The following is a 20893-nucleotide window of genomic DNA, read 5'->3' as shown; positions in this document are numbered from 1 at the left end:
CTAGCACGATGGGACATAGCTTTAAATTGAGGGGTGATAGATATAGGACAGATGTCAGAGATAGATTCTTTTCTCTAGTAGGGGTGTGGAACACACTGACTGCAACAGTAGCAGACTTCCAACTTTAAGGGCACTTAAATGGTTATTGGATAAACATATGGATGAAAATGGAATAGTGTAGGATAGATGGGCTTCAGATTGGTTCCACAGGATGACACAACATCAAAGGCCAAAGGGCTGTACTGCGCTGTAATGTTCTATGTTCTGTAAGCTTAACAATTACAGTGGAAAGTTCAGAGGAGTAAGAACCATCTCGATCTCTTGGGTAACTATCAAACTGAACCCCTGACTCACTGCTCAGCTCTGACATATCCTAGGCATTCAACCACTTAACCTGGCAGCCTATCTATGCCACAACCTACATACCTCAACTATCTCTGTGCCAACTCTATCATTTACCTTACAGGGAGAAAGTGAGGACGGCAGGTGCTGGAGATCAGAGTCGAGACTGTGGCTGTGCTTTTCCAGCACAAATCAGGCAGCACCTGAGGAGCAGGAGAGTCTACCTTTCAGGCATAAGCCCTTCATCAAGAATGACGCTTGTGGGCCAAGGGGGCTGAGAGATAAATGGGAAGTTCAGTGGGGCTGGGAGGAGGGTAGCTGAGAATGCGATAGGTAGATGAAGGTGGGGGTGAAGGTGATAGGTCAGAGAGGAGATGGAGCGGATAGGTGGGAACGAAGATGGACAGGTCAAGAGTGCGGTGCCAAGTTGGAAGGTTGGATCTGGGATAAGGTGGGGAGGGGAAATGAGGAAACTGGTGAAATCCACATTGATGCCATGTGGCTGGAGGGTTCCAAGGCGGAAGATGAAGCGTTCTTCCTCCAGGTGGTAAGAGTTTGAGATGGAAGAGGCCCAGGACCTGCATGTCCTTGGGGGAGTGGGAGAGGGGGCTTAAAGTGTTTGGCCACAGGTTGGTCTGGCTGCTTCATGTCCCGGAGAGGTTCTCTGAAATGTTCTGCAAGTAGGCGTCCTGTCTCCCCAATGTAGAGGAAACCTGCCACCACTAGAATTGCAAAACCTGCACCCACACTTTCCCCCTCACCTCCGTCCAAGGCGCCAAAGGAGCCTTCCACATCCATAGGAGATTTACATGTACTTTCACACCCATCATTTACTGTATCCATTGCTCCCGATGTGGTCTCCTCTACATTGGGGATACAGGACGCCTACTTGCGGAATGCTTCAGACAACATCTCCGGGGAAGATGCACAAAGCAACCCCACTACCCCTGTGGCTGAACACTTTAACACACTGTCCCACTCCCCCAAGGATATGCAGGTGATGGGTCTCCTCCATTGCCAAACCCTTACCACCTGCTGCCTGGAGGAAGAATCCCTCATCTTCCGCCTTGGGATCCTCCAACCTCAAGGGATCAATGTGGATTTCACCAGTTTCCTCATTTCCCCTCCCCCCCACCTTATTCCAGATCCAACCTTATAACTTGGCACCACCCTCTTGAACTGTCCTACCTGCCCATCTTCCTTTCCACCTATCCATTTCACCCTCCTCTCTGACCTATCAACTTCACCCCCACCTTCATCTACCTATCGCACTCTCAGATACTTTCCCTCAGTCCCACCCCCTCCCATTTATATCTCAGCCCCCTTGGCCGATAAGCATCATTCCTAATGAAGACCTTATGCCTGAAATACCGATTCTCCTGCTCCTCAGATGCTGCCTACCCAGCTGTGCTTTTCCAGCACCACACTCCCCACATTTATCTTACAAACTTATCATTTCACAGCATCATCTAAACTGTCAGCTAGGCATTTAGACTTCAGGATATGTTGCTTAGCGGTACAAAAGGCCACATGGTTTCAACAATGATCTTGTTTTATGCTGGATCTATGGGTCAGGTTAGTAATGGATACCCATGTCCAGGAATCTCCAGCGTAGAAGACATCTTAATGAAGGTAGATATTTTGTAATTCGATTGAGGTCAAGAGGAAGGTTTGCAACTCTGATTGGAATGTCTAAGCCATTATTCATCAGACACATAATCAGTGTGAAATATACCTTTACTAAGAGTGTGAACTGTGCTTGTGAGGCTGAATCTTAATGGGGAGTTGGATTTCCCTGTCACTTTTAAAATTTTCTATTCTGAGTTGTGAACGGACTGCTGATCCATATATGTTGATCTACATCAGAGGAGAAACAGGAAATTTAACCCTGACAAACCAAATTTAGCAAACTGGTGAAAAGATAAACTTATATTAGACAGAGCAAAAAAAAGGTTGTTAAAGCTGTGCCAAACAAATACAAGAAGGATAATAAAAGAAAAAGAATATGTTTGATTATGGTCTTCGTGTAGACTTATCTCTGCTGCCATATTTGATAGGAGATCCACCTATGATTGTGAGCTTTGTAGCTTTTCTCCTGACTATTACAATGTATGACGACAATTGGCTCAGTGCACAGACACACAGAAACAGCTCCATTTGCAATGTGACTATTTCGAATTATGATTAAGCAGCTTAAATTAGCATCTGAGTGCAAATACTTACCAATGGAGAGCATACAAGTATTGAGGGAAACACATTTCTCTGCAGGTAATCAGCAAACTGAGCCCAAGATAAGTAGCTGAGAATGAACCTGCCTTAACTAAACCAGGGACTGTGACACTTCTTGTAAGGCAGAAGAATAGTGAATAAAGATTACAATATCATATTTTATTACCTTGAGATTGAATTCATTTCCCAGCACTTTTAAATCATTAAAATTAAATGATCCATTCAAAAGCTATGATTGTTTAAAATTTTGTAAGCTGAAATACATTTTCAATGGAGAAGATTCTATTAGACGCTGATTAGTGTCTTTCTATTCAGCAGAAATGTTCGATGATGAATGAGTCATTTTTTTATATATTAAGAATGCCACACTCTGTTTCAAATTCATTTTATGTTCAAGTCTAAACTTGATTAGCTGTTTTCGCAATTTTTCCTCATGAAATGACATATTTCTGATACGAACAGCAACTAATTTTGGAAATGAACAAGAAATGAGCAAAAACTTGGCAGACGAATTTGAATGTGTGAAAGTGTGATGGAGGAAGAATCAAACAGCAGACAATTATTTAAACAGAGAGAGACTCCAAAATAATGCAGAGGGCGTTGGGTGTTCTTATGCATGAAACACAAAATGTTAGCATGTCAGATGGAGCAAGTAATTCAGAAGGCAATGAGAATTTTGTCCTTTATTGCTCGGAATTAAAGGCATGGCCGCTCCGGGGACAGTGGCAGTTTCAGTCCTAGTATCTAAGAAAGGACAAATTGGCATTGGGAGCATTTCAAAAGAGATTCACTATGTTGATTTCTTGGAAGAATAGTTTTTTTTAATTTATTTACAGGGTGTCTCTGGGTAGACAAGCATTTATTCCCCCTCCGTAATCCCCCAGAGGGCAGCTTAACTGTCAAGCGCATTGCTCTGGATTCCCATTAGATTAGATTAGATTCCCTACAATATGGAAACAGGCCATTTGGCCCAACAAGTCCACACCGACCCTCCGAAGAGTAACCCACCCAGACTCATTCCCCTACATTCACCCTGGACTAATGCACCTAACCTACACATCCCTGAACACTATGGGCAATTTAGCATGGCCAATTCACCCAACCTGCACAGCTTTGGATTATGGGAGGAAACTGGAGCACCCAGAGGAAACCCACACAGACATGGGGAGAATGTGCAAACTCCACAGAGTGTCACCCGAGGTGGGAGTCGAACCAGGCGCGGTGAGGCAGCAGTGCTAATCACTGAGCTAGTGTGTTGCCTCCGTGTAAGCCAGACTGGGTAATGTTGGCAGATATCCCTCCCTGAAGGACATTAGTGAACCAGGTGTAGTTGAGACAATTGGCAATGGATTCATGGTCATCGTTAGACTCTTGAAGCCAAGTCCCCAATACATTAGCCAAATTTCTGGATTAACAGTCTAGTGATAATACCACTGAGCCATTGCCTCCCCTAGAGGTGGAGTTGACTTATCAAGAACAGTTTTGGAGTCGTAGAGATGCACAGCACGGAAACAAATCCTTTGGTCCAACCTGTCCATGCTGACCAGATATTCCATCCTAATCTTTCCCACTTGCCCATATCCCTCCAAACCCTTCCTATTCATATACCTATCCAGATGCCTTTTAAATGTTGCAATTGTGCTAGCCTCCACCACTTCCTCTGGCAGATCATTCCATTCATGTACCACCCTCTGTGTGAAAAAGTTGCCCCTTATGTCTCTTTTATATCATTCCTCTTTCACCCTCAACCTGTGCCCTGTAGTTCTGAACCACCCCCACCCCAGGGAAAAAAGACTTTGTCTCTTTATCCTATTCATGCCCCTCATGATTTCTTTAACCTTTATAAGTTCACCCCTCAGTCTCAGATGCTCCAGGGAAAACAACCACAGCCTCTCCCTATAGCTCAAATTCTCCACCTCTGGCAACATCCTTGTAAATCTTTTCTGAACCCTTTCAAGTTTCACAATATCCTTCCGATAGGAAGGAGACCAGAATTGCACGCAATATTCCAACAGTGGCCTAACCAATGTCCTGTACAGCCGCAATATGATCTCCCAACACCTGTAATCAATACTCTGACCAATAAAAGAAAGCTTTAAATAGGTTAGGCTTTTATTCATTAGAGTTTAGAAAAAGGAGGGGTGATAATATTGAAAAATACAAAATTCTTGGTGGGCTTGACAGGGTAGATGTTGAGAAGATATTTCCACTTGGGGAATCTTGAATTAGAGGCCAAGATTACAGAGTAAGGGGACCCTCATTTAAAATTGAGATGCAAAGGAATTCCTTCTCTCAGAGGTTTAGGGTTATGAAATGGGAATGTATGGAATTCTCTACCCTACAGAGAGTTGTGGAGGCTTGATCACTGGAAGTAGTTAAAGAGGAGGTCAACCAATTTTTGAAATATTGGAGATTTGAAGCTATGAGGAGCTGGCATGAAAGAGAAGTTGAGGCCTGAGGCAAATCAACAAAGATCTTTATTCAATGGGGGAGTGAGCTGAGGGACTAAATGGCCTACTCCTACTCCTATTCCTTATGTTCTTATGTTTCCAGCTGCAAACTTTCTTCTGGCAAATATCTTTGGCAGCTTTGTCCCCCGCTGTTCTGCAATGCCATGCTTGCAAGGTGCCAGTATTATTCAAAGCTTAGGTGCTGTGTGTACACTTTCATTCCTCAGTTCCAAGTGTGTCCTTTACAATTGTCTATTCTCCCTTTACATCTTAGCCGATCTCTGGGCCAGAGTGATACCCTACAGTAGCATTGACTAGTTCCCCACAGTGTCCATCCACTCAGCTGTTGAGAAACAGAAAACGTCTGTGTGTGTCCTTTAAATATTCCACTGTCCCCTTTAACAAAATTCTAACCAAGCTTTTCAGTGAGTTTAATTGGCTTATTGGGAGAATAGCAGGTTACATGTCACTCCATCCCCTTTCCCTTCTGAGAGTTCACTTCAATCCAATATTTTTGGGACATAACATTTCTGTTTCTGCCTTTAGGGAATCCCTAAATTTTCAGTCTATAATTCTGTCAATATTTTAGAAGTGTAATCACTGAGTGCTGATATATGGATGCAGGACTTTCAAGACCTTGATTAACAGTACAACATAAAAGCAACTGCATGATCCAGCAATATAAAGTCAACATTATACAAAGGTGATGGTTTTAGCTATGAGGGTATGTAAGTTATTGAGTTATATAGTCAAAAAAAAAATTGGACTGCGAGGCATTGCAAACAGCAGGGAGCTAAGGGCTAGGTAGTGTGTGTAGGTATTGAATGAAAGAAAGAATCAGATGGATTGCTGTTAATCTGATTGGAGTATCCATTATGTTTGGATTTAAAATGCTGAGATGGTGTCTACATTAGAGTTATAGAGAAGGAGTAAATTAACATGAACATATACTGATGGTGTTCCCACTTTCCTGGTATTTCCGTTTTTGGCATCAGCAAATTCCTTCTGTACAGCATTATACACATCAAATAACAACCCCAGGCACTTGAGAGGTATTACTTGAATATTTTGGAGTGAACTACACATTGTGCATGCAGCTAACTCAACAGGAAATCTCACATCGAAGGTACTAATTGCTGTCTTTTGTCTCTTTTTCTATTTTATTACTGACTTGTTTTGTCTGGAAGAGGTATGAAATATTTCCATTTTTTTCCTGTACTCTTCACCTTTGTTTTTAGGAAGTTAACAATGAACAGTCTTTTGCTAGGCCTTTGCTGCTAGTCCTGTTGTTCTGAATCCCCAGTGCTCTTATTATTTTTCTGGAATTTGGATGTGGATGTCTTTTTTTAAATCAATCCCCTACCATAACATAAAGCTCATCTGGGCACCATGATGAATTACATCAAAGATATAGCACAAGACTATTTGGCCCAACTGGTCCAAACTGCTCCAAAATCCCCGAACAGCATCAAACACACAAAATGCTGGAGAAACACAACAGGTCTGGCAGCATCTGTAGATAGATAAAAAGAGTTAATGCTTAAAATCCAGTGACCCTTTATCATAACTAGAAATAGCTAAGAAAGAGTGATATTTACATTGATGATGGGTTGGGGGAATAAAATACATGGAGCCTAGGTAAGAAAAAGGAATGGGCAAACAAAAATACTGCAGATGATAAGCCACAAGAGAGAGAAATGCTGGGTAGGGTAATAATGACAAGGGTTGAAGATGGGTTGGCTGTGCCAGGAGCAACACATACAGAACAGGACTTAGGGGGTGTACTGGAGAGATAACAAACATAGAGGAAGGGTGGGAATTCATGTGCTGACATAGTAAACGTCAATGTTGAGTTCTGAAAGTCGCAAACTACACAAGTGAAAGATGAAATGCTGTTCCTCCAGCTTGTGTTGAACCTCACTGGAGCATTGCAGCAGGCCTGAGAGAGAAATGTTGACATGGGAACAGGCTGGTGCACTGAAGTGGCAGCTGGAAGTTTGGGGTCATGTTTACAGAGAGGGTGTAAGCAATTGCAAATTGATCATCCAGTCTGAGTTTTGAGGAGTGTGTACAGTAGACTAGATTGAATGAAGTGCGGGTAAATTGCTGTTTCACTTGGAAAGCGTGACTGGGGCCTTGGATAGTGAGGAGGAAGCAAGTAAATGGGCACAGGAGGGGAAGTGTGTAGGGTGGGTGTTGATACTGGATGAGGCTGTCCTGGAGGGAACAGCCCCTACAGAAGGTTGACAAAGGAGGGGAGGGAAATGTGTCTGATGGTGGCATCCTGCTGGACTTAGTAAAAATTATGGCTTATGATCCTTTAGATATGGATGCAGGTCAGGTAGAAAGTGAAGACTGCGGGACCCTTGAATTTGGCAGGGAAGGAAGGGGCTCAGGGCAGAAGTGTGGGAGATGGGTTGGACATGGCTGAAGACCTTGTTGACGAAGGGGGCAGGAACACCTCGTTTGAGGAAAAAGATGGATGTTTCTTGGGTGGAAGAAGACATAATTAGAACAGATACCGTGGAGATGCTGATACCACTTAGGCATTTGATTTTCTTGTGTATGTTGAAAGTTGAGTTTGTCACCACTATGATGCAACCACTTGGATCTTTAAATGGCTGGATATGGGAGAAGAAAAACTGGTCAGTTTCTTTTCCCAGCCTGTCATGCCATTTTTGATATCTCCTGTACCTTTAGATTGCATAGTAAGAGCCAAGAGCACTGATGTCATACTGACAATTGACTGTCTTGTTGGTCATTCATGGAAACTTCTTTAATGCTCGCAATTCAAGTGGAGGGTTTAAGTGGAACTCTACATTCTGTGTTTTTAGTCAACCTTATTAGATTTGTTATGACATGCCCCTATGATGGGTGGGACTCAAACACAGACCTTTCTCATGTTCTAAACCTAGTATGAATTTCAAACAATAAAAATGTTTTAAAATCCCCGAAGCTTTGTAATGCTGCAGGGAAGGAAGAACACAATGGATTACAATGTTTTGCATTTTCTTGGGTGTAACCAACATTAGAATAGATTTGTATGGGTTAAAAATAAAATTACTATTGTACTCAAATAATGCACATCATTAAATGTGAAAGACATTACACTGGAAAAACAGATTTTCTAAACTCTATTCTAATTAACTGCGGCTTCATGAATTATGGATAACGAATGATTTTATATAATCTTGTCTTCTGTTTTCAAGACATTTTCCTGAAAAGCTTTCCTGTCAAAGCGACTGAGCTGAGGGGGAAATTCCTCATAATACAAGAAGAAAATGGTGGATTGACAAATGAACAGATTGCTTCTTTACGGAGGTAAGCTTTCAAGGGAGAGATTTAGTAATTTGCACCATTCAGAAATAATGTGTCAGAGAAAGAGAGCTATACGGCTGCCATTGTGAGTGGTAAACTGTTCTCATGCTGTTTTCAAAACAAGACTAATTATGTTAACAAACACAAAACAATTTTTAACACTTATGCCACTTAGCCTTCCTTCAACAATCTACAACAATCTTTTAAATCCCACGCTTGGAATTATTTAATCGTTGTTGCTTAACTTATTTTGACTTACAGCTATCCTCTTATCAGTTGGTGTTTTATTTGTGTGTTCTGTGAGTATGAGACACACTGAAAGTGTCGCACTTTATGTCCATTCCACAAGAATGTTAAGGAGGGAACCTTCCCAAGGTATCAGTGGTGCCTTTGAGGATTTGGAGGAAGGGGAACTGGGGGGAAAAAAAACAAAGTTTCAGTGTGTTCAATGTCCAGGCACTTTTGGATGCAATTGTTGTGTTAGCAATCTCTACTATTGCTCATTATGTTTGTAAGAGTTCTGTGGTAGATTTGCTCCTACTGTCCTCTTTCAGGATTGAAATCTACAGGGCCTACTTGGTTCAGTGTGATTGAAGAAAATCACTTGGTAGTCCAAGTGAAATAGTTAAAATGGCAGGTAGCTGAAATTTTACTGCAGTAATGCAATCTTCACATTGCCACACAAACTCTACTGTCTGTCAGCACCTCATCAATTCCAATGAGACAGCTACACTGAGAAAGTAGTCAGCAGTAGTATCAGCAAGCAGGAAAGAAGCAGAAAAAGTCATCCCCCAACAGTGAGCTGCTATTGAGGAAGTGGTGTTGTGGGCTGGGAGCTGTTGGAAGTGTTTGTTGGGGAAATTGTAGTGAACACTCCTTGGTAAATGTCAGCATTAATAGCTAAGTCATTGGCTTATTGAGCTGACTGTATGAGGGGCTACATGTGGACTACACCGAGGAGGAACATCAACCTCAGCAGCAGATGCATGGCCTTTGGCTAAGGCACAGGAGGCAAAAGACAACATTATGTTCTCCATAGGGTTTACAAGTAAATGTTCAGCTTTCTGGATCTAATGGAAGTTGCTATTGACATGTGTACTCTTTGGAGAAAGACACCAGTCCTCAAGGCCATGGGTGGGCATTCAGTGCCCATTGTAGACAAAAGATAGGGGTCTTCAATTTCTTCATGTATCATGTCCCAGTGTTTGGTTTCAGACTGGTCAGGGTGTCACCAGTCTTAGGCTGTGATTGCATCATCTGGGTGACTGGTGTCATTATGTAAGGTCATCGTTCAACGTTATATTTGAGACTGACACTGCCATTCAGACCCAAATTAGTTTTAGCTTCAGCTCCAAAGCAGGATTCAGTTAAGTAAAAGGCATGATGACTGTATCTGAAGGACTATTTGAAGACATGTTGAGGCCAATATGGAACTCCACAATGGAGGTACAAATGCTACCAATTGTCCATTAGGGCTACCAGCGAACAGGGTCATGGGGTTTCTGAAAATGTATCATCAGCCCCATGACCATTCAGAGGGGCAAGTGAGAATATTGTGTTTCAGAGGTATTACATAGTGTGGGGGTGTACTGCACTCAGCTCACCATGGCACTGAAGAGAGAAGGGTATCTGGAGACAGAAATAAGATCAATGCTCAGCCTCCTCTGAATGGATTGATCAGCTGGTACACTGTGACCACCCAGAGGTCTTGTTGAGGTGATTTTAAATTGACCAGCTTGCCAGGATGTCCTCATTCAGGGAAATGTGTGTGCCATCTTAGACTGCAGTAATGATAACCTGTCCATGTCACCAGCTGTAATTGCAGTCACAAGCCTATCAATGTGAGCACTTTTCCTGGATAGAAATAATTCACATTCACTATCACTCCATGCTGAGACTGTGGCCTTCAACATTGATAGAGACCTTAGCCAGGCAGTTTCTGATAGTGCTTTTGACATGAGTTCCTGTGGATCGACTAATCCCCTCTGCACTTTGGCTGAAGTTGATGTTGCTTGCTTGGTCTGTACCCCAGCTCCTTCTGGACTGCATTCTCGGGTTCAGCTGCACACCAATGTTAACCAGGCAGACAACTGTTACACCTCCATACGTCTTGGAGCCATTACTGAAATGAAAAGGTCAGTATGAAGTACTCAGGCCAATGCACTGTTCCTCCAACCACTTGGTGGCCTGCAACATAAATCTCCCCTTGAATATGTGTAATACTCTCACCTGTCTGACAAACAGCATCACAAACCTGACTGCCCCAGATGGCACATCGTCTCCACCTGCTCCTTCCCCACTGAACTTACCTCTGCATACTGTGACACTACCCTACCCACCCCACGTACATTTGGGACACCACCCACACCCCTCACCACATCCATGACTTTCGTTTTCCCAACCGCCAACTCTTCATCTTCACCATGGACATCCAGTCTCTGTACACATCCATCCACCATGATCAAGGCCTCCAAGCCCTCTGCTTCTTCCTCTTCTGCTGATCCCTTCCACAGACACATATTCAATTAGCTGCACTGGTCCTCACCCTCAACAATTTCTCCTTCGAATCCTTCCACTTCCTCCAGACCAAAGGGGTAGCCATGGACCCTGGCTATGCCGGCCTCTTCATCGGGAACGTGGAACAGTCTATCTTCCACAACCCCACCCGCACCATTCCCCACCATTTCCTCTGCCATATCAATGACTGTATCGCCATCACCTCATGCTCCCACGAGAAGGTTCAACAGTTCATCAACTTCACAAACACCTTCCATCCCGACCTCAAGTTCACCTGGACCTTCTCAGACATCTCCCTCCCCTTCCTGGACCTCTCCATCTCCACTTCCAGCGATCGACTCAATACAGACATCTATTACAAACCCACCGACTTCTACGGCTACCTGGACTACAGCTCCTCCCACACTTCTTCCTGTAAAAACATTATCTCTTATTCGCAATTCCTCCGCCTTCACCGCATCTGCTCCCAGAAGGATCAATTCCACCATAGATCATCCCAGATGGCCTCTTTTTTTCAAAGACTGCAATTTCCCCTCCCATACAATTGACGATTCCCTCCACTGCATTTCCTCCACTTCCCACACCTCCACCCTTGAACCCCACCCTTCCAATTGCAACAAGGATAGAACCCCATTCCCCTCGCCCCAGTCCTCACCTTACACCCACCGACCTCTGGATTCATCACATCATCCTCTGCTATTTCTGCCACCTACAAACTGACCCCACCACCAGTGATATATTTCCCTCCCCAATCCTTTTTGCGTTCTGGAGGGACCATTCCCTCTGCGACTCCCTTGGTCCTCACCCCTTACCCCATTCCCCCCACCAACCCACCTTCCATGCCCAGCACCTTTCCCTGTCACCGCAAGAAGTACAAAACCTTCGGCCATACCTCCTCCCCACCTCTGTCCAAGACCACAAAGGGTACTTTCACACACATCATCATCTACTGTGTCCGTTGCTCTCGATGTGGTCTCCTTGATATTGGGGAGACAGGATGTCAACTTGTGGAATGTTTCAGAGAACATCACTGGGACATCTGCACTAAACAACCCCAATGCCCTGTCGCTGAACACTTTAATTCCCCCCGCCGCTCCGACAAGGACATGCGAGTCCTGGGCTACTTTCACCACCAAACTCTCGTCACCCGACGCCTGGATCAAGAATGCCTCATCTTCCGCCTTGGGACCCTCCAATCATGGGATCAATGTGGATTTCAGCAGTCTCCTTATTTTGCCCCCCCACCTTATACCAGATCCAACCTTCCAATTCGGCACCTCCTTCTTGAACTGTCCTACCTGTCCATCTTCCTTCCTACCTATCCGCTCCACCCTCCTCTCCGACCTATCACCTTCACCTTCACCCCCACCTTCATCTACCTATTGCATTCCCAGCTACTTGCCCGCAGCCTCAACCCCCGCCCATTAATCTCTCAGTCCCCGGGCCGCCCCTCATACCTGATGAAGGGCATCAACTCTCCTGCTCATTGGATGCTGCCTGACCTGCTGTGCTTTTCCGGCACTACACTCTTCGACTCCTGGCCTCAATGGTAAGACTCACAACTCCACCATCTGGCCAAGGAGGAATCTCTGACACAAGGCCACACCACGAACTTTGCTGCCCCACTCTTGATCACTTTCAGTATGACCCCTGAGTCTCAGTGTCTCAGGTGACCTGAACCTGGGTGGAGCTGCCCTCTGTCTGCTGACGGGACTGTCCTCAGTTGCCACTCCCTCCATCACCTGCTGCTGCTCATTTGTAACATGTTGCTACCATTCTGCCATGATTTTTGGAGAGAATTGAATTCTGACCATGTGTGTATCTGCACTGGTGGAGGATGCACCTGATCCCTGAGATGGCTGTACCTTCCTGAGAGTGTAGTACTCATGTGAGGTCCATGTTGCTTCTTTAACCAGTCATCTGCTCTGCCTCTGGTATTGTCTCTGCAGGAAAGGCACAACCTTCATTTCTCTATGGCTAACACCATTAGACATTTTGCTATATTTTAACTGTGACCTGTGTGGATGAGGAAGCTGCTTACACAGATATGATTCTGGAACATTCTCTCTGTCACATGCTTAGCTTTGCATTTCTCAGTGTTTCTTTTTTGCTGCCAGTCTGAGGAGTTTTCTCTTTTAGCACCAGGATTGTCAACAGGGACCCTCCATCCCATCGTCACCCCTTTTGTAGGTATTGTTCCATTCTTCCTGTAAGCTGTGGAACAGCATTATTAGGAATGAAAGGGGTGCATATCAAAAGATACAAGCACATTTTGGGCACATTATGCTACAAAGTCCATGCTTCTACCAAATACTCAACTTTGCATGCCACCTATTATTCCCAACTGGTTGCCTGCTGGAAACTTGACCTGGAGGGTGCATTGTGTTACAGATCAGGCAGTGGTCCTCCTGCCTGAAAGCTTTCCAAGTCCTTAAAGCATTACATGGAGCTGGAATGATATAATGGCTCAGTTGGGATAGGGATGGCTGACAATGTTTTCTGTCATGTGTCGTTCCTGTCAGCATCCTGTTTGCACCCTCCTTTAATGATGTTTCCATGCATCTTGCTTGTATATGATTTATTGTACCCTGTGCAGTAAGTTGTGTGGCTATGTACCTGTGCAGCTGAAAGGGAATGTTGACGGAAGCCTTTCTTACCCAAATGATGGACAGCTACCTCACAAACCTATTGGGTTCTTATTAAAAACTGGAAGCTTTTATAGTTACTTTTTGATCGGGGAAATGGGGCCCATCCTCCTTCACCTACTCTTAGCCCCCTCCCCCGTCATGGCCATTGGCCACTGCTGTTGAATAAGTATCCACTTTTGGGAAATGTGTTCTTCATGTTATCATTGGTTTACATTATGTCAACGTTTTAACATATTTACTCTTGTGCTGCATGACAAAAAAGAAAGCTGTGGGATTTATCAATTAGTCTTTAGAGGCTTCTCCATCTTAACTAGATGGTAAGCACTTTAAGTCATTTTCTTGCTCTTGCTCCCTTCATCTTCCACACTGGTCAATAGGGTTATAATGTGTTATTGCTGGAGGGCCTCCTATTGGCCTTCCAGCAACTGATACCTGCTGTCCATAATTGGATGGTGAGTACATTCCCCAGTTACTAATTGGCCACTCCTATCAAAGCCAATATTATTGATTGTTCCTGAATATGAGAGGTTGGGCCCCATGGAAACTTTATTTTGGATATTTCTTACATCCCTCTACATTTAGTTAAGTGTCAGTCTTGCTGAATTAACCAGAAACAAAACAACTGTAACACTGAAAATGTTTATACAACTAACTTTTATCTAGAATGGATAGGAAATTAATTATGTGGAAGCTTATTCCAGCAGTACAACCCCACCAGCAAAATATCCTATGATCCAATCAAAGAATAACCTGTTTCAGCATTACCAAAGGATTCCACTCAATGATTATTCAAACATATCTAGTTGAGGTCAGAGGGTACTGAAATCTTTTTGATACCTAAACAAAATTCTAACAATATACAAAAGGCAAATTGAGCCTGGATTCCTTGGGCTGAATTGTCCAGCTGACATGGGGAATCTGACATTAGACCCTAATAGAAGTTCAACACTTTGCCCGTTTTAACAGCGCATTTACTGGCACAACATTCCAGAAGGCAGCCTACTAGATGGGCACTTCCATGTAGTAACAAAGCCAGCTTCATAGAATGAGTTTCCTGATTGGGGCTGTCAATATGGTCCAATCAGGGAGCTCTTGTTGACAGCCCTGGTGAACAGAAGTATATGACATCCTGTTCATGCTGACAGTTGGCTCTGAGGGAGCTGGGTCAGAATCAAGGATGCTCCACATGTAAATAAAGGATGACTTAATGATAGGATTGCAGCTTCTGTGGAGTTATTTCACTCCATGCTTGCTGTCTCATTTGAGTATGCTGGGTCATTGTATATATTCAAGGTTGAGACAGATTTTTAATGAATAGGTGTATTGTGGGTTCTAGGTGTCAGGCAGGAAATTAAAGCTACTATCAGATTAGACATAAAATTATTTAATAGTGGAGGAGGTCTTGGGGTTTAAATTCCTACTTCTCCTATTTCATATGTTCTAATGATAGTGGGCAGGCTTCTGAAGCCCAATTGGATGGCCCACAGCATGTTGTAGCTGCCACCTTTACCAGGAGAAGTGGGCACTGAACAAGACAGAAAGGCAAATGTCACATGGAGACACTCTCAGGTACTTGTATTGAAGTCATCAAATGAAATGGCCGAGGGTTGGTAGGGCCACTGGTGTGGAATGAAACTCTTTCAACGAATTTGCTTTGAATGTGTTTATGGCCTATCATTCGTACGGCCCTATTATTAGAGGATAGAGGCTCTGGCTCGGATCCTATAGCTGGCTGGCTATAGTTGCCAGGTTCTGCTTTCATTGCGCTGCCTGTTTTTCTGCTGTAAACCTTCACTGCTCTTTAAGTTACCCTGATTTTAATAGTGGATATAACTTCAAATTTGGGTTAATTTCATTTGTTAACTTTTAGTTTAAACTATCTTCATCAGACATTACCGTAAGCAATGCTGCACATATCTAGAACAAACTTGGCTGTGGAATTTCTGTAGTTTCTGGCATCACGTTCTTGGAGTTCACTGGACATTTCGATTATATTTCTGCACTGCACTACAGTGGGATAAACATAAGACTGTCTAGAATGTTCTTTAAATTTGCGACTTGAAGATCAGAGCTGGATGAATCTAATCATCCTTAGCTTCAAATTACTCAAATCCTCTCAACATCAAGATGTTTCTACTCAGGGCTACTCTGGTTATACTATAACACCCAACTTTATCTCTGAAGTACTGCTGTTTTGTAATGGAGGTTTCAATCAGTCTACCCCCACTTATGTTGGGATTGAGAGATATTGATTTCTACTTGAGCTTGTATCTGCCATTGACTGGTATTTCAGCTTCTGTCTGTTCTTGTCTGGATAATCAGAAGAGAAATCATTTGTTTCTTTTGGATTTTATGATGTCCTCCAACTTCTCAATGAATTTGTATGCCTCTTATCTTATCATTCCTATATATACATCCATTAGTACAAATGCAGTGCTCACCTAAGTTATTTTGGATGTCTTTTCCAATGTTGGAGTTGCCCCCTGCTTTATGAAAGCTGACCAGCTCAATTGATGTGGCAGCCTGGGAGTCCGATAGAGCAAGCATTTTCCTCTCTTAATAATGGGACATCAGCATTAAAAATTACAGCCATCTCTGTTGATTGTTCTGTGAAGGGGTGTCTCCTCCAATCTGGTTACCCAAACCCAATTTCAGGCTTCTGTACTCAGTCATGATGCTCAATCCAGTGAGGCTCTTGCTCTCCCAGCTGCCTCACCAGCAGCTACCTTAAGAAACCTCTGGACTTTACTCACATCACCTTTCTCTCAATTCACATGCCAGCTTGTTGCTACTATTCTGCCTCTCCTAAAATGTTCTTATTCCTCTTCAGGATCTCTGATTTTAACTCTAGATTCCTTCCTAATATCACTAAGTAAATGAAGAGTCGATAGGGCAATCACATCTTTCTGTATGTTAATTTCTTTGTCTCTAGATCTCTGTAATTTGTGCGCTCCCGTATCTATCTGTGTGTACACTTTGGAAGTCATTCCGGAACCTCACCTGTCAATTTATTTCCACCTATGCTTTTTCCAATAAATTATTTTAGTTTTACCTCGCTTAGACTCTTTCTTTTTTTTAAATTTAATTGTCATGCATCCTTTCACTTCTCTTTCAGGTACTGTACCCTTCCAATTCACTATCCTGACCTTGCAGTATTCTTCAACCTTTAATGTTCTCTCGTTACCTCCTCCAGGCTTAGCCCCCAGTAAGCAGAGTTTGCATTTTTTCTTTCATAGGCATATGAAGACACTCAGCACTGGCTAATTTCAAGCTGCAACCCAAATTGCCCCATCCTTAGTCATATAGCATCCCATGTCACATATCATTCCATGTTACATTGACTTTGCCAAACAATGCAATCACTGACAGCTAACCTTGCCAATTTTCTCTGGGTCTAACTCAGTTCTGTCATGCCAGCTCTCATCATCCTTCTACATCTCCCTAGAATGTCAGTTCATTTGTGAGCAAAGCCTTTGCCACCCATTTACTCATTGCAGGTGATTGCATTTCCTTGTTAGAAATCTGGCTGAGGGGGAAGGCATTTGCCCCCTTAATGAAACCTCCCTGCATGTCTGCATGTTTCCATGTTCCCCTTGCCCCTTCAAGCTTATCACTGGATAATACCTTGGCCTGACTCCATACTCTTTCTGCACTTTCTCCTCCTTTGATCATCTAATCTTTTTCTACCCTCAACCTATACTAATCTCCTAGGTGCAAAAAAAATTACCCCTGTGATACTTTTACTGTTCCTCTCCCAGCTGCACTAAACAATTTTTCATCCTCCGTGATTTCAACCTCTATCTCAACTCATCATATTCTCTCCTCTGAGTTCACTGCCTTCTTTCCTCCCCTTAAATCTCTTTATCCATATAAACTCCTCAACACATATCCTCAGCTATCCCCTTGACTTTGCCCTCTCAAGTGGCCTAATGTCTCCCAAAGTTTTAAGCACAGATAGGGCCATTTCTGATCACTTTCTTGTATCAGTCAAAACCTACAAACAGCTTCCATTCCCCAACTCCACTTGTATCCATCCTTGGTAAAAACCATTCCTCAATTCACTTATAACTGCACTTTCAATGTCTCACTGTTTAGCCTTTGACTTTGTTCATTTATGCAGCTACTGTTTTACCCACTGATGCTATTAGCTTCAGCTTGTCATATCCTAATCCTCTGAAAAACCATTTGTTCTTCCCCTTGCATAGCCCTCATTTCCACTCCTTTTAAGCCTAAGAAAAACTCACTTGAAAGCATACGGCAAACAGTTATTTTTGTTCACTTGCAGGGCATGGGTTTTTTTTGGCTAAGCCAGCATTTATTGACTGTCTATGTTTGCCCTGGAGAAAATGGTGGTGAGCTGCCTTCTTGAACCACTCAGTCCATGTGCTGTAGGTTCACCCACAATGCCATTAGGGAGGGAATTCCTGGGTTTTGACCCAGCAACAGTGATGGAACAGTGGTAGAGTTGCAAATCAGGATGGTGAGTGGCTCATAAGGGAAGTTGGAGACAGTGATGTTCCCATGTATCTGTTGCCTTATCCTTCGAGATGGAAGTGGTTATGGGTTAGAAGGGTATTGTCGAGCATCTTTGGTGAATTTCTGCAGTGAATCTTCTGGATGGTACATACTATTACTGAGCATCAGTGATGGATGGAGTGATGGTTGTAAATGTAGTGCCAAAGGTCACAAAGATCCTCAGAGAGCACCTTCCAAACCCATGATCACTTTTGTCCATCTAGAAGGACGAGGACAGCAGATATATGTGAACACCACCACCTGTACGTTCCTCTCCAAGATACTCACCATCCTGACTTGGAAATATATCATTGCTCCTTCACTGTCAAAATCCTGTAACAGGAGGAATGCAGCTGTTCAAGAAGCAGCTCACGACCACCTTCTCAAGGGCAACTAGGGATGGGCAATAAGTTGCTAGCCCAGCCAGCAATACCTCCATCCCACAAATGAATTTAAAAATAATTGTCTCTGCCTCTGAATCACATTTCACTCCTTTGAGAAACTCTTTAAATCTGAATAATCTGACCTCATATATCCTTATGTGGTTCAGTGCTGTGCTTTGATTTATCATGCTCCTGTAAAGCACCTTGGGATGCTTTATCACAATAAAGGCACTATGAGGTTATTTCTGTCTACACATCTTTGAGCTACAAAACCGATGAATGCACTGTGGTGTTTTTGGGGAGGTATGAGGAGCTCCATATTTATTGGCTAATATTTATTCCCTTGAATTCCTCAGTACAGTGGGGTTGCTGTCAGTTTTTTTTTAAATGGTGTAAAGCTTGACCTTCCAGTTGTTAACAAATCCAATACTTAATGAATTCCAATATTTGAGCTGTGAAAATTGAAAATCCATCAGTGACAAAAAAAAAGAGTGCATTACAAAAACATAGATGTAATGATCTTTTCACTCTTTGGAAACTGCTAATTGGGCCATTTCACTTGATTTTTAAAACATCCACAGTATTTAAAATGGCTCAATGATAGTAGTGCAGAGCTAGATAATGTGAGCAAACTCTGGATAGCCATGAGTGACTGAAGCACCTTGTAGACAGAGCCTGAGAGAGGTGAGTGCATACTGGGTTAGGAAAAGTATTGTTAAGCAGTGATGGGAAAGTGGAGATGGTAGGTGGAAGGAGGGAGGGTTTGATGGATGGGAGGGGTGCTGGGGATGGCTGAGGAACAGGCCAGGTGGAACGGGAGAGATGAAAAGACAGAGATGAAAAGACAGACTCCAAGGGTGATGGCATTGCAGGAGTATGCAAAGGAAATAGTTGGAGGCTGTGAAGCTACCAAGGAGCTTGAATCAAACAGGGAACCTAAAAGGAGGATGGGGAGAGGGTTAGGTTGCAGCTTTTTTACACCTGAGGGCGAAAGACTGGGAGGCAAGGTAGATGGCTGTGAATATTGGAACAGGTCCTGATGGATTACATCCTGGGGTCTTAAAAGAAGTAACTGGTGAAATAGTTGATATATCGGGTTTTGATTTTCCAAATCTCATTAGATTCAGGGAAAGTCATTTTAGATTGGAAAATACCTAATGGGAAAAAGGGAAAGAGGCAGAAAGCAGGAAAATACAGTTCAGTTAGCTAAACAGTTGTCATAGGTAAAATGTTAGAAGCTATGATTAAACAGGGCACTTGGATAAGTTGAAGCTAATTAGGCAAAACCAATGTGGTTTGTCGAAGGAAAATCATGTTTAAGTAATTTATTGAAGTTTGCTGAAGAAACACCTGGTACTGTAGGTAAGAGGCAACCAGTGGATGTATCATGTAACTTGCAGAAGATATTTAATAAGGTGACACCTCAAAGGTTACTACAGAAAATAAAAACTCATTGTGAAGAGGGTCACACATTGTCTGGCTAATAGGAAGCAGGGAGTAGGAATAGGTGGGTTATTTTCAGGCTGGTAGGTTATCTTGAGTGGTGTGCCATAATGGTTGGTGCTGGGGCCTCCATTTGTTTTACAATTTACATCAATGATTTGGATAAAGGGATCAAAGATATGGTAATTTAAATTTGTGAATGACACAAAGATAGATGGAAAAGTGAGTTGTAAGGATGACATAAGCAGCCTATACAGAGGAACCTCAATTAACTGGCATTCAATTATCCGAATATCGGATTATCCGGCAAGATCGCAAGGTCCGATGCTCGGCTAAACAATGTGATCTGGCATTCAATTATCCGGAATTCAATTAACCAGGTAAAATACTCCCTGCCGTGTCCTTCGGATATTTTAAGTTCTTCTGTTGAGTGATAAGTGAGTCACAGACATCTGGCAAATAGAGTACAATCTCCAAAAGTGTGCAATTGCTCATTTTTGCAGAAAGAATAAAAAAGTATATTATCAAAATGGTGAAAATTTGATGAGGTGAGAGACGCAGATGTCCTTGTTCATGAAACCTAGAAGGTTAGTATGTAAATGTACCAAGTAACCAGAAAAGCTAACAGAAAGTTATCATTCATTGCAATGAGTAGGGAGAAATTGCTTCAGCAATACAGGGCATTGGGGAGACCAAATCTGAAGTACTGTGTACAGTATTGGTCACTGTATTTATGGAAGGATGTTAATGTATTAGAAGTAGCTCAGAGAAAGTTTACTAGATTAATACCTGGAATGAGTGGATTGACGTTTTGAGGAAAGAAAAGACAGGCTAGTCTTTAGTTTAGAATAAATGTGACTTAGTTGAAACATATAAGACCCTGAGAGGACTTGACAGAATGGATGTTGAACAGATATTCCCTCTTGTGGAAAAGTCTAGATATAGAGGACATAGTTTTTTTAAAAAAAGGAGGGTCCCTGTTTAAAGCTGAGATGAGAAAATATTTATTTGCTCAGAGGTTTGAGAGTTTTTAGAGTTCCCTTCCTCA

General features: G+C 42.9%; 1 protein-coding gene across 1 annotated transcript in view; it reads left to right on the top strand.

Annotated features, from left to right (window-relative positions):
• The window catches only part of LOC122560035 (uncharacterized), a 123804-nt gene that overhangs the window by 53456 nt on the left and 49455 nt on the right, over positions 1 to 20893 (top strand). Inside the window, exon 9 of the mRNA XM_043710207.2 lies at positions 8231 to 8342. Coding sequence (XP_043566142.2) covers positions 8231 to 8342 — 112 coding nt within the window. The remainder of the gene's footprint in view (positions 1 to 8230; positions 8343 to 20893) is intronic.

The sequence above is a fragment of the Chiloscyllium plagiosum genome, unplaced genomic scaffold (assembly GCF_037043375.1).
Source record: "Chiloscyllium plagiosum isolate Xiang-an unplaced genomic scaffold, Cpla_swu_hap1 HiC_scaffold_15, whole genome shotgun sequence".
NCBI lineage: Eukaryota > Metazoa > Chordata > Chondrichthyes > Orectolobiformes > Hemiscylliidae > Chiloscyllium > Chiloscyllium plagiosum.
Note: the sequence above shows the minus strand (reverse complement) of the source record. Positions and strands in the feature narration are given on the sequence as shown.